The sequence below is a fragment of the Lepisosteus oculatus genome, chromosome 7 (assembly GCF_040954835.1).
Source record: "Lepisosteus oculatus isolate fLepOcu1 chromosome 7, fLepOcu1.hap2, whole genome shotgun sequence".
Taxonomy (NCBI): Eukaryota; Metazoa; Chordata; class Actinopteri; order Semionotiformes; family Lepisosteidae; genus Lepisosteus; species Lepisosteus oculatus.
Window position 1 is genome coordinate 21,621,835 of NC_090702.1, and position 13,478 is coordinate 21,635,312.

Here is a 13,478-nt window from a genome sequence, read left to right on the forward strand (position 1 = left end):
AACTAGAAAAAACATATTAATAATAACAATAACATTAACACAAAATTTTCACCAAAAACAAATACAGTATACTTGTTACACTATATATGAATTAATACTGTATACTGTATCTCAGACGCCTATGCTCTACAGAGCCAGTAAACCCAGAATATGTTAACCCTGTAACCTCAAACACTATACAATGCCTTGGCAGGTCAACAAAAGGGATAAAACCTACATCCTAAATAAAAAGAATACCACCCACACAGAACTAAGTCCCCCCTCCTATTACCTGAATGGCCACAAATGAATGGGAATGTACAGTATCTTGATATTCTAAAGATGCACCAAATTAGGAGAGAACATTTTTAGCCCAAGGATTCCATAATAAAGGAAATTAGAATTTTCTTAAGATAACAGCACAGCAAGCTCTTAGCCGAATCTGGTCTTCAGGACTAATCAGGTCCTTTCACCTAGTGTTTCTGCTCTCCGTCTTCCTTCCATTCTTTTTTTTATCTTTATTATAAATTCTCCCATGTCTTATTATATTGACTTTCTATATGTTAAATGTTTACTTTTTATTGTGATTAAGCAAACTAATTCCCTAGATCTCCTTTGATCATTTGTGGTTAACTGCCTGGAAGCTCAGCTCTACCTGAAAAATTCTCAAAACTGAGAGTTTATAAGTAATACACCAACTTAAAATGTGTAACAGTTTTGCAAGATATTTGCAAACTGCAACACTTTATTGGATAGCATACACTGTGTATGTACTGTAAAAGTAACTCAACTAAAGGACCCTGAAGCTGTAACAATTCCAGGACTTTGGACATTTACACATGAAAATTAATTTAAATGATGGATATGTTTGTAAATCAGAGGGCAGGAATCTTGGAGGAGTTTTAGAATTTTTCTGGTAAGAAAATGGCTTTCTAGAAATACTATATGTCTGAACATCAAAAATATATAGAAAAGCCTTAAAAATGATTATCTGAGAATCTTAAAAATTCATAATCTGATAAATCACAAGTCAGAAATTAAATATACTGTAGCTGACTATCAAAATTAACACAATTTCTATTGCTTTACAGGGCCTTGAGGATCCAATCCAAGGGTCCTCAAGGGTCAAAATTTACGATGTAGGCAAATGTAGGAATACAACGTTTATTCTCCCACATTTTACTACATTACAACTCACCAAATTATGAAAGTTACAATTTTCCAAAACTGTTTTTTTGGACAAGATAGACTTTGTTTCCTTAAGAATTCTATGTAAACAATTTGTTTAAAGTAAACTTCCATTTAGCTGTATAAAAGTCAGGCAAAATCAACAAACAAGATGTTTGTGATTTCAGAAGCCTTATATAAATGTTTGTACATAGATGCAACTTCTTAGAAAGGACACTAACCCTTATGTCACACATACCACAAACCCAAATCAATGTATAATGTCTTTTTGCAACCCTTGTTCATTATGCTATTGCATTCATACCCTTTGTAGTGTAAGCTTGATGTTGGTGTTTGGTATGTTTCAGTGTGAAAAAAAAAATGTGAAACTCTCTGTTGGACTTTTTCTCAATATCATTATTGTCCAACATGGTGCTTTGACCAGTGTTGTCAGGTGAAGACAGTGGAGGAAGTGACCACACTCTGTCACCTGAGGAAAGGCTCCCAATGAGGAGATCTAGTACCAGAGACAAAAACAGAAGAAGTGGAACATGTTTCTTACTGACGGCAGGTGATTACACATGTTCTACAGATGGAGGGATCAGGAAAGGTATGGATATCTCTTGTCCCGTAAAGACACACACAGTATCAATGGCATAAGCCTGACCCCACCCAGAGCTTAGTTAAGTTATTCACATCACAACAAAAGTATGAACTGAAATGAATATTTGTAGTCTAGCCCACAAAACTCCCAAGGGAGACACAATTTCAGTATTTTTGAGAAAACATATCTCTATACTAGCTCTGACATTTTGATAAACATAAACAAGTACTCCAATGGTTTGCTATCATGTCACATGGACGAACTAACCGACAGGATCCAAAAGTCTCCATCTCATACTGTATAATACTTTTAAGCTTCAAACTAACTGGGCCATAAGGAGGATAAAGAAAAAAACTAACCTTGGTATTTTACATTCAGCATCATCCACGGTATGGTCAGGGTGTTGACTCATTAATCCCTCAGAGCACAAGCAGAAGACAAGTATAGTTTGATGAGATGGATGCTGTTTTCCCCTTGCTATAAATTGCTTTTATTCTTGTGTCTGGTGGTCAATAATGCATAATAGCTTGAGGCAAAGTTTAAAGCACCTGTATCCTGCAGAGCTGCAACAGACCGTATTTCATTTGCACAGAAATTCGTGACAAAAAATATGGTGATAAACAAATTATTGAAGATATTGCACAATTCTTTATTTTACTAGTTTTCTCTCAATACAATATTTTCAGATTCACTTGTTACACTTAAACCTTTTAACTGGTCTTGCGATGCAAATTAACTGCCTTCTAATATGAAAGCCATCACTAACTTTTCAAAGTAAAAGTTATCACGACCTTCCTAAAGGTTTTAATATTTTAGATGTAAATATGAATTACACACTTCAACATCCTAGATGAAGTACAGATGCGAAGACTTAAACACCTTACTATACAAAGCCCTGACATATTAAAATGGACAGCCTTATACAGGGATGTAGTTGTGAGAAAAACAACAGCTCTTAACATGTCTGCACTTTATTTTGCAGTGTGGCCTTGTGCATGAAGTATTGTGTAATGCATTGAGCCATGCAGAAAATTGATTATAATATAGGTACAGATGTAGTGAGGGAGAACTAGAAATTCTGCTTATTTCTCTGAGGGGAATTTACATTCTAATAATCCAAAGCTCTCTGTTTGTTCTTTCTTTAGTGTGCATCTTCATTTGTACTCAAATGGCTGTTGAAACAAAGAAAGAGCACTGGCCGTGTTATGTCTTTAGTTATATTAAAATAAAATGACACACTTGCTTAATATTATTTTCCTATTTCTTTTTATTGGGCAAAACATAATGTTGTGAAAAAAAATAAATTTGAAAATGACTTTTAATCTTTTAGTTGTCCAAGAATCAAAATATTATCCAAATGAAATTGATCATTTAGCTATCTCAGTTGTTAAATTTGAATTTATTCTGGAATATCAGAGTCCATTAAATCTTTGCTAATTATGTACTATTAGGAGATAATTGCTTAAAGTGTTAGTAATCCTACATTCTGAAGCAAAGTGCCCACATAGATCAGGTCTTGGGTGATAGCAAGAATCTATTTATATAAGAGAACTGAGAAATGCTCATGCACTTTAATTTTGCTTGGAGAACAGCTGGCTGCAAAACAAAATACTAAACATTGTTTTTGTAACTTTAGTTTTCAAGTGACAAAATGACAGCTCATTTTTCACAATTATAAGAAATATATGATTTATTTAATTAAAAAAATACATGCAACTACAAGTAATTTCTGTTCATAAGACAAGGTGTTAAAAAGTTCTAAATATTCTGTCAAGCCTTCATTGCCTGTCCCATCTTTTTCTAATAGAACAGAGTCCTATACATAACCATGGCATGTATCCGTTTCAGTAGATGTAAAGTATATGACACAGTAAGTAGTCTATATAGAACATCGACAAAGAGCAAACAAAGGAAGCATGACAACAAAATTGTGTACAAAAGTGATTTATTTTAAAAAAGTGAATAAGTGAAAGGAACTTGAGCGGTGCCTAAGAAAAGAAAACAACAAAACCAAATGGATCTAGCTAATTCAGTGAAGTCTAACCTAACTAACCCAAACAAACAAAAACCAAAAGGCCTTCAGCGTCTTCATGCATCCTAACTTCCCTACACTGAACTAACCAGAACAAAATAAATGAGTGGCACACGCCCCTAACCTGGTGTGTCTAGACAGAAAACAAACCTACAGTACGTGTGCATAATGTAACCTGACGACCTTATCTACAGTATACCTTTTCTCCTGGTGTTCAACAAGGTCACAGTTAACAATAACACGACACGAGTGAACCAATTCCACAATGGTGGAAAACAGGTAATTACGAAGAAAATACTCGAGCAAGGAATAGGATAACAAATGAGCACAAGCAAGGTAAAAATGAAAGTAACAAGTGCAGGCAAGGTAATACAAAACACAGGTAATCAAAACCAATAAACAAATGAAAACGAAGCTAACAATGAACAAACACGAACACTAGTGAGCAAATGCGAACACAAGCCAAAGCTAACCGAAGTTGAGCAAAAATCTAACCGAAGTTGGGCCGAAAAGAAATGGAGTTGAAACATCTTCAGGTATTTGAACTTTAGGTCTGGTTGCTGATTGGCCAGAAGTTAACTGATGATGATGTCACAACTGCAGTGATGGTGTACAGTAGTGATGGACCAATGGGGAGGGTACCTGAATTCAGGAAGCAGAAAAAAAACAAAAACACGGACACGCACAGAGACATACAGTACACATACAGATATTAGAAAGTATGTGTTGCTGGCCACCAGATATTGAAATGTGAAGCTTTATATGCAAGGGAGTGCATCCAGACTCTTGACTGGATCGTATAGCACAGACTGTACCTATTGGCACAGATTGAGTAGCATGGCTTGCAGGTTGTCAAGCCATTACGCAGTGGCAGTGAGTCTATAGTAGTGGTGGAAAAATGTTATGCTGCAAAAGAGGGAAATAGAGTTAATTTGGGGATCCTTGGCTCTGCTCACCAAACAACAGTGACTCCCATTGCTGGCCAGATTCCTGCAGAGCTCTGCTGTATCAGTGGTGGCTGTGACAGTCCTCCAGTTGGTACTTAACCTCCACTGTTTCTGTTCACAGTGTGACAAGAGTCAACTCATCTGTTACATTGTGTCTTCTTCAGCTCTCTGGAGCAGCATATGCCTGAACTGGAGAATGACTAAAAGTGCAGACTGGAATTTAGAATTAGAAAGAATACTTAAAGGAATAGTTTTGAGGATAAAAAGGATGCTAAACCACAGGATTGTTGTATTTAGTAACACAAAATCAAGGATCTGAAAAAACAAAAGTCTCTGAATTATCCTGCATTTGTACAGTAGATGCAGTGTAGCATATTTTAAATAAAAATGTGATTAGTAAGAACTGTATTAGGTAATTTCACTAAGAGTGGATAAACAAAAACCCACACGACACCCTTTTCCCATTATAAAGTGTAAGGAAGAAAGCATATTACAGCCATTTCTGCTTTCCCCTAGTTTTAATAGTTTCATGAAAAGTACAGTACAAAGAAGTGCAAGAAGGGACACAAATGGACTACACAACCAAATGTCAGGAAAATATAAATTTGTGGTATTCAGTTTGGACTTATTTACATAAGAACTCCAGGTATTTCTGTAACAGTGCATTAAGCCCTTACACATTTGTAAAATATATTCCACACTGTGACATTAGATGTGACATTAAAACTGTCTACCAGTGGCAGTTTTTTAAAACCTGCACATACAATTTCAAGGATAATATCTTTCCCAAATAACAGGTTACCGGCCATTAGAGAAGGGCCTTTAAGAAACACTGATACACTACTGCATACAAGTAGACTCTGAAGCTTTGCAATTGTGCGCCTGAACACTCAGACTATAAATAACAATATTCTGAAATCCTGAACTAAAGATATCTCAAATGGCATTTCATTTTAGTCAACAAAAGTGTTGATTGTCACAGTATTATCTTTTGACAACTCTAATGCCATTGAGTTATATTGTGGGCTACTGGCAAAATCAAAGCATTTATCAATAGTTTTATTAAGAAGAATGCTTATTAAAATGGGTTTGATTGCAGAGTCAGCACTGAAGTTTCAGTGGCTAAGAACACAAATGGGAAAAGCTGCCTACCCATCAGCATGAGAGAGGACAAAGATCGGACCACAGACTGTTATTATTGATGCGTTCAATCCACCCGAGCCACTCGCCCTCTGAAGTGTATTTAAGCAGGGTCTTCATTTTCATTTTCAGCTTTAATGGCTGTTGTTTTCTTTTAGAGGACTTGTATTAAACAGTTTCAAATGCTTGATATTTTTGTTTTGTTTTTTGACCTGTGAAACTTCAGTGGATTGATATTTAAAACAGAAAAAAAGTAAAAATGAGAGCACAGATGAACATTATAGAAATTATATACTAAAAGAGACACTTTTCCTTTTTATACATTATTTTCTGATAACCCATTTACTACTGCTAATACAACTGCATATATATATATATTATAAACCTACAGTGTTAATTATAGTACATTTCAGGTGTCACTTATTTTACATGACATTATTTTAAATATATCTTCCTTAATATCATATTTAAAGCACATACCTTAAGTTACAAAACATCTGCTTCTTAGACAAGCCTAATTAAGCTTGTCTTAAATATCATGTTTGCTTTAAATTACTTTGAATTATTTCTGAAATCAATGTGGTTTTCCTGTAGTGGATTTTTTACCACACTAGTTCTTATGTAAAGAAGGTCCTAAACTGATGCTGAGTGCATAAATACTGTAGTTAATTAAATAATATTGGAAGTACATAAGATTGTCTATATTCTCCATATAATTCTGCTAATATACAGTACATTTTGGTGTATATATAAAAATTACATTTTCTGTCGAATATGCACAATATATTATTATTTAAAAAGTCATGAAAAAGTATCACAACCTTATGCAACAATTAAACAAAATGATTGATGTGTGGATGATATTTTTGTCCATTAATTAACATGAGAGCAAATTTCTATTTAATGAACAAGTAACATAGAATTAGTCATCAAATTGTCTGTTTGTGCTTGTATGTTTGTGTGCTCTGTGATGGGCTGACCTCCCATTCAGAGCATAGTTCCACCTTGTCTGCTATGCATCCAGAATGGATTTGAGTGATCCTTGCCAGAAGAAGTGGTTTTCAGGCAATGGATGGATTAAATAAAATTGAATGTTTTGAGTATAACTAGTTAAAAAAATACCCTGGAAAGGTCAATGTTTTATTTCAGAGATTGACTGACAATCACTTCACAAATACAAATAGCTTTAGAGTTTTAACATTTTTAGATATTTAAATATTAAAATGTAATATTTTAAAATAAAAATAAACATATATTTCTTATTATAAAGTAATAATATAATTAACACTTCAGCATGTTAATTAATGGACATTTGTAAATGAAGAACTGAAAACACATTTTACAGATAAATGCATGAACTATAGTGTTGCATTGTGTCCTGTGTCTTGTTCAATTTTCTTGGCTGACTCCAACTTATGTCTTGTGCATTTTCTTGCATAAAGGATATGAAAAATCCAGAAGCTTAAACAACATAGCTGGCTTGGCTGGTAATGCTCTGAGACTGTCTCCAGTTACTTCACCCTACAGCTCACCTTGTCCACTGAGACGTTCTCGATCTCCCATTCCATCAATCTTGTAAAGCTAGACTGCATCAATAAGCCTGGTAGAGTCCATTCAATTATTGTAACTGCATAATGGAAGTGATTCAATGTAGAATTAAAACTAGATACTGCTAGTCCAGTATAAAATGTGCATGCTGTAAACTGTAAATATTAGGAAATAATTGTTTTGTTAATGGAAGATCCCTATCTTTGGCTTTCAATGTGATTAAAATAGTGTTTCACCATTATTTCCTGATAGCCCTGCATTATGGCAATAAAAGGACATTTAGTGGCTCTCTATATGGCCAGTATATTGAATAACAAATGTATTTATTCAGGGAGATTATGTATATACTTCTATTTAGAAAAAAAAATGTGCTTCCAAATGATATCACTCCATTGGACCTCATGTCTGTGACTTTTATTCATTATGAAGATGTCTGGAATCCCGTCTTGATTCACATGCGCACCTTCGCAAAACTCGGGCCAGATCATTTTTGCATGGATCATCCTGTTTCATCGTCTGAAAGCGGTGTTGCACAACAATTTATTCTGGATGCAGATGGCACTGGACATGTGTGTGCATTGTACCATTTGCTAAAAAAGTGCATTGGCCAACTGTTTTTGCATGTGGAAAAATAGTTTGTGACTGGTATGCTGTTCTACTGCGAATCCAAATGTGGCAGGGTTATAGAATTGAGGTTTTCCGGTTGTTTACATGCAGATAACTGCAAAGAGATTGTCTTTACTGGTTACACGCAAGCAGAGGCCAGCTCTCTTTCTTAATGGCTTGGGGAAGGCACAGTCATGACAGAAAGGTAACATTGACATCCTGGCTTGCATTTTAAGATGATGTAGACAGCAACAACATTTGTGATTTTCAGTGGTTAATGACTTTTAATTGTGTATATGGGGGTAATTCAACATTTTCCCCCCAGACAATCTTCTGAAAACACATTACTTAACAAAAAACACACCTTTTTAAGACTCACAGTACATGGTAGCAACAAAACTTTAGTTTGTTAATTAAGGTTTTTTTAATCTAACACATGTTCCAAACAAAAACACATGATCAAAACAGTGTCATTTTATTTGCTGAAAAAACAGAAAGATTAAATATATTATTTTTTATTGTTTATTTTCCTAATGACAATCCCACCATTACTCAAGAGTATGCACTTCACAAATATTGTTCTTTCATATACGGATTCTAAATTTATAATTCTGATACAAGATATACTATAACAGGTGAGTTGAAATTACATTAAAAGAGCACATTTGGTGTATTTCCTCTTAATTAGTTTTGAGAAATGATCACTACACTCTACTCAAAAGCATAAAGAACCTTTGATCCATCACTTTCAAAAGTGAAACCTTTCAGATATGAGGTATGTCCTTACAGGAAATGACCTGGTAACCATTGATTTGGACCTCATTTGACTATATCTAAAGAATATAATCAATTAATTATATTGCTGTGCGTCACAAAAAATGAAAGAACTTAAACTCTAATTAGCATAGCATGTTGAACCTCCCCAACTTGGAATCTGATTGGCCTTATCCTAAGCCTATTGTAGCAGCAACAGGGTTGCTTAGCAACTAGCACATTCTCAGAGTTTTAAATACTTCAATGATTTATACTTAATGAATTGTACATTTCTACCGTCATAGCTTTCTTTAAGAACACAGTTATGTTCAATGCATATCATAGGTTTTCACAATAACTTAAGCATATAAAACATTTGCTATATCTAAATACAACTGCATCTACTTCATATCTTGTATGTAATTCAACTGCATTAATCTGTTGAATTACCCCTTATGTGATGTTGAGGATATAAAGTTTACATTTACATAAAATATATAAATATATATATATACAGAGAGTTATATATAAATATATACATACGTACTGTTATATTATAGCTGTTGTACAGTAATATAAATTTAACCCTGTAGCATGAACCTGCATGTCATTAATCTTGTATAATATTATATATTATCCCAAATATACATTTCTGATATTTAGAGATGTACATTGTTTATATTTTGTTGATGTCTTCAGAGATATTTATTTTACCAAGGCCAATAGCAAAGGAATTAATAAAATATTGGTGCTGCTGTTATTGACCACAGTGCTAAACAGTATTTATCATGGATTAACATCAAAATGGACATTGGATTTTAACCATAACCAGGACTGTTGTGGAAGGACTTCTGCTCAGAGGAAAAGATTCACACGGATATTGCCTCAGGGGATGGTCACTGGGAAGATGGATGGATTGAGCCCAACCCCACAAAGAGAAGAAACACGAACAGACTTTGTACGGCTACTGCTGCCACAGGCAAATATCAGCCTCCAGCAGCCCAACACTGGGACACTGAACAACAGCAACAGAATTTGTAAATATTAACCTGCACGTGGGCTACTGAAATCTATCACCTGTGAGCTGAGGCTGAGTCAGATTGTGGAATTCAAAGTCATCATTGACATTGTGTTTAAAACCTAAATACCTAACTCTATTATCCATGAAATCCCTGCAATAAATCTACACTGTAGTGCTGTAGATGTATACAATTAAGGCACATCATTAGAAGCAAGAAAAGATCAAAACATGTGCTGAGATTAATAAATGTGACATCTGGTCATGAATACTTTATTTTCTTTAGTATCTGGGTGAATTCATTGCTCTTCTATGCTTTGTGATATATTTTTCTGTTCCAGTTACACATCCAAAAGGAAAAAAAATGTGAGGATTAAGAGGTTTTCATTTTTCTTGACAGTCTAAGAAGACCTAGTTGTGACGCATCAAAATAAAACCCCCCATTGCACTTACAATATGAAAGGGCAGCCCTTTAGGATATGTGCTCATCAGGACAGGCAGGGAGTTTTCTTTGTTTCTTTTAAATAAGATCCATCTCATCACATTCGGGTATCCTTTGTGTGCAGGTCTCTTCTCTTTGTAGAAAATGGTACAGTATCTCTGATAATTTATTTGGTAAACTAGTAAAAACAAAAACTACCATGTTTTGGTTTGACCAATTTTCTATGTACACTGTACATATACTCTAGTTGGTAATTTGCATTATCTTACTACCGATGCCTTTCCTCCTATCGGATGGAAACAATTCCATCAGAGGTGTACAACCTGTGGGCCGCAAGCATCTCTCAGAGACACACAGTGTGATAACAAAAGTACAGTATATCAAATATTCAAACACAGACAGTTCCTTAAAAAGTCACAGCCACATACAAACACATAAAAATAAAGCAGAAGCCTTTCATGATTTTTTGATGAGGTGTTGTGTGTAGTGTCATTTCAAGAATGATTGGAAACTACAAACAAGACCTATTTCCTAGTTTAGCTTGCCCATTCCTCCATTGAACATAGAAACTGTAGCTCAATGACTGTCTTGCAAGGAAGGCTGAAAAAAGTGAGGACTGTTAGTTGCAGATATTCCTCCTACAAAAATCATCTTTGTATTTGGCAGGTTTATTAGAACACTTCCGGAGCATGATGCTGACCACATCACCTCCACCTCAAGTGTGGAATGGTTGAGAAAAATAGTGGCCCTTGCCCCTCATTCCCCATGGGCCTTTATGGACTGAAAAGGGGACTTAAGCTACCTAAGTACATATTAGAACACTTCAATGACTGCCTGTTTTTTACTTGTAAGCATATGAAATATGATTAATTTAAAAGTAAAAGAAAAACTACCGGTATTCATCTGTAAAATGCATTTGACTTTTAAGAAGGTTGTTGGTAACTTTTAAGAAGTGTCTTGGTAACCCTCAAACAATGAATGTAATAATACTGTGCTTTATTTTTATAGCACCTTTAAAAGAGTTCATCTCACAGCACTTAATACACTTATCAAGTGAAAATAATAATAATAATGTTAATACAATAATTATATGAATTAGTACATTAGTAAAATATATTAATTCATTTTAAATATTAAATATGTAATTAAATTGCAAAGCCAGTAAAACAAAGCACACAAAAGAAAAAAGCAATCACAAATGTAAAGCTGTAAAGCACTTTGAGTGGAGTGTTCTGAAAAGCGCTTTATAAGTGTAAGCAATTATTATTATTAAACACCTTCTAAATAAGTCAATTTTCAGGTTAGATCTAAAAAACCTTATGTGGTGGAGTCCCTTTATGCTTTGTTATGCGAGTCAACAGATAACCTAATCATGAAAAAACATGTAGAGCCTTTACCATAAGCAAAAGGATTTTAAAATCAACCTGAATTCTTAGAGGAAGCCACTGAAATTATTCAAAGAATGTTGTGATGTGATTATTTGTGATCATCAATCCATCAGTCCATCAATCCAAATCAAAATAATAATAAGGATCATTATTTTACTCTTTGTGGACAAAAAAAAAACATGATCGGAGATTTTCATATTGTAAGAAGGTAATCAAATATCACTTCTTAGAAATGATGAACACAACTTTAGCTATGTTTCAGTTTAAAGTAAAATGTGTTTGGAAAAATCTATTTAATTTCTACAGTATGACACTTGATGTTTTCTTGTGGGTAGAGTTCAATATCATAATAGGCGTTCTTTAAAAATTCACACTTCTGTATTCCTTTGTTACCAGTTAGTGCATGGAACTATCCAGTTTCAACACCTCACATTCTTCAGAAAACCAAGATCATTTAATGATTTGTTCTTCTAACATAAAATTACAGACATGAATAAGAGACAAAATGCAAGTGGTACCAGAATGCACTGCGATTTAAGTAATATTTTGATGTATTAAAATTATTTCAGAAATGGCTAACTCTGTCCTTATGAACACAGGGCCCACAGGATTCCCTTTCATGTGTATTCTTTTAAATTTGGTGATCACAGGTGAATTTGATCTGTAAGCAAGTGAATATTCAATTGTTGTTGTCACAGAAAGTTGTTTTTATAATTTACTACCAATTTCTACCACATTATTCATTTTATTATAAGCACAGTCAGCCTGCTTGTGTACTTTCTTCCCATTCCTTTAATCTGTGTGCTTATAAACCTCCTAGGAACCCTTAAAATGATATATTTGTATCTAAATGAAATGTGTATATTTTGCAAATATTCTCTAAAGTATCTATATTTCTGTTTGTGTTGTGGAGATACTGGTCTGATTATTTGTCTATTTCTGGATCATTGTAGTCAAATGCTGTGCTGCTTCTGTTTGTTCCACCTTGTTTCAAAAGCTGATTTTCAGGATTATTTGTGTTGCGTGGTGCCATGAATGTAGGGGCAATTCCCAATCGCAGTTGTGTAATGTAGACATGTTGTTATCAATCTAAGGTGCATGCACAACCCCTGATGATATGAAATCAAAATGTAAGGAAAAAAACCCCATCGGAAAAAATAAGAATAAAACAAATACAAACTGGGAAATAATATGGAACACATTAATCATATAACAATGTGGTTTTGTTTCTTTAATAGTATTTAAATCAGTCTAGTTTTAGTTGTACAAATTCAATTAACCTCTTAGGATTGTAGTACAAAGAATGTAGTATGCTGTATTCGCACAGGCACAAGTATGGATAACTACAGCAACTTTTCACGTCTAGCGTTAAGCAAGAAACATCCTTCAATCTATTTAACAGACATTGCAGATTAAAAATTATAAAGAACGTAGACTTTAGCCAGACACTTTCTGTAAAACGCATTAAAAATAAAAATAGGTTTTGAAAAAAATAAATGTGTAATAATAGCCATAGTGCAACCTTGCTGTCCACCATTGATAAATACTGATGCATTACTGCATGAGATTTTTGATTCAAAACCACAAAGGAATTCTAGGGATAAAGGTAGTGTATTCACCAGATGGTTATTTTACAGAACTGAGGTAAGGGCACAGTTTATAATAACCAGTTATATTGCCTATAATCAGCAAAACTATGATAAGTCAGAAACAGTTTTAAGAATTGTATTAATCATTAATAAATTCCAGGAAACTAATCACTTATTTAGGCACACATCAGTCAAACATTTATGAACACATTAGTAGCAAATATTACTATTGCTGATTTACATCTCTCAGAAAGACCACTAAGGA

At 34.0% G+C, this 13,478-nt stretch overlaps 1 protein-coding gene across 3 annotated transcripts in view; it reads left to right on the top strand.

Moving 5' to 3' along the window:
• Positions 1 to 9,366, top strand: part of kcnc2 (potassium voltage-gated channel, Shaw-related subfamily, member 2) — a 94,195-nt gene extending 84,829 nt beyond the window's left edge. Inside the window, exons 3-4 of one of the 3 annotated variants that reach the window (XM_015352918.2) lie at positions 1,592 to 1,756; positions 5,829 to 7,041. In XM_015352918.2, coding sequence (XP_015208404.1) covers positions 1,592 to 1,756; positions 5,829 to 5,893 — 230 coding nt within the window. In that variant the 3' untranslated portion in view covers positions 5,894 to 7,041. Of the gene's footprint in view, positions 1 to 1,591; positions 1,757 to 5,828; positions 7,042 to 7,311; positions 8,065 to 8,134 lie in introns of those variants that run through there. The other 2 variants (XM_006633528.3, XM_006633527.3) reach the window with 2 other exon arrangements.
• Positions 9,367 to 13,478: the final 4,112 nt, after the last annotated feature.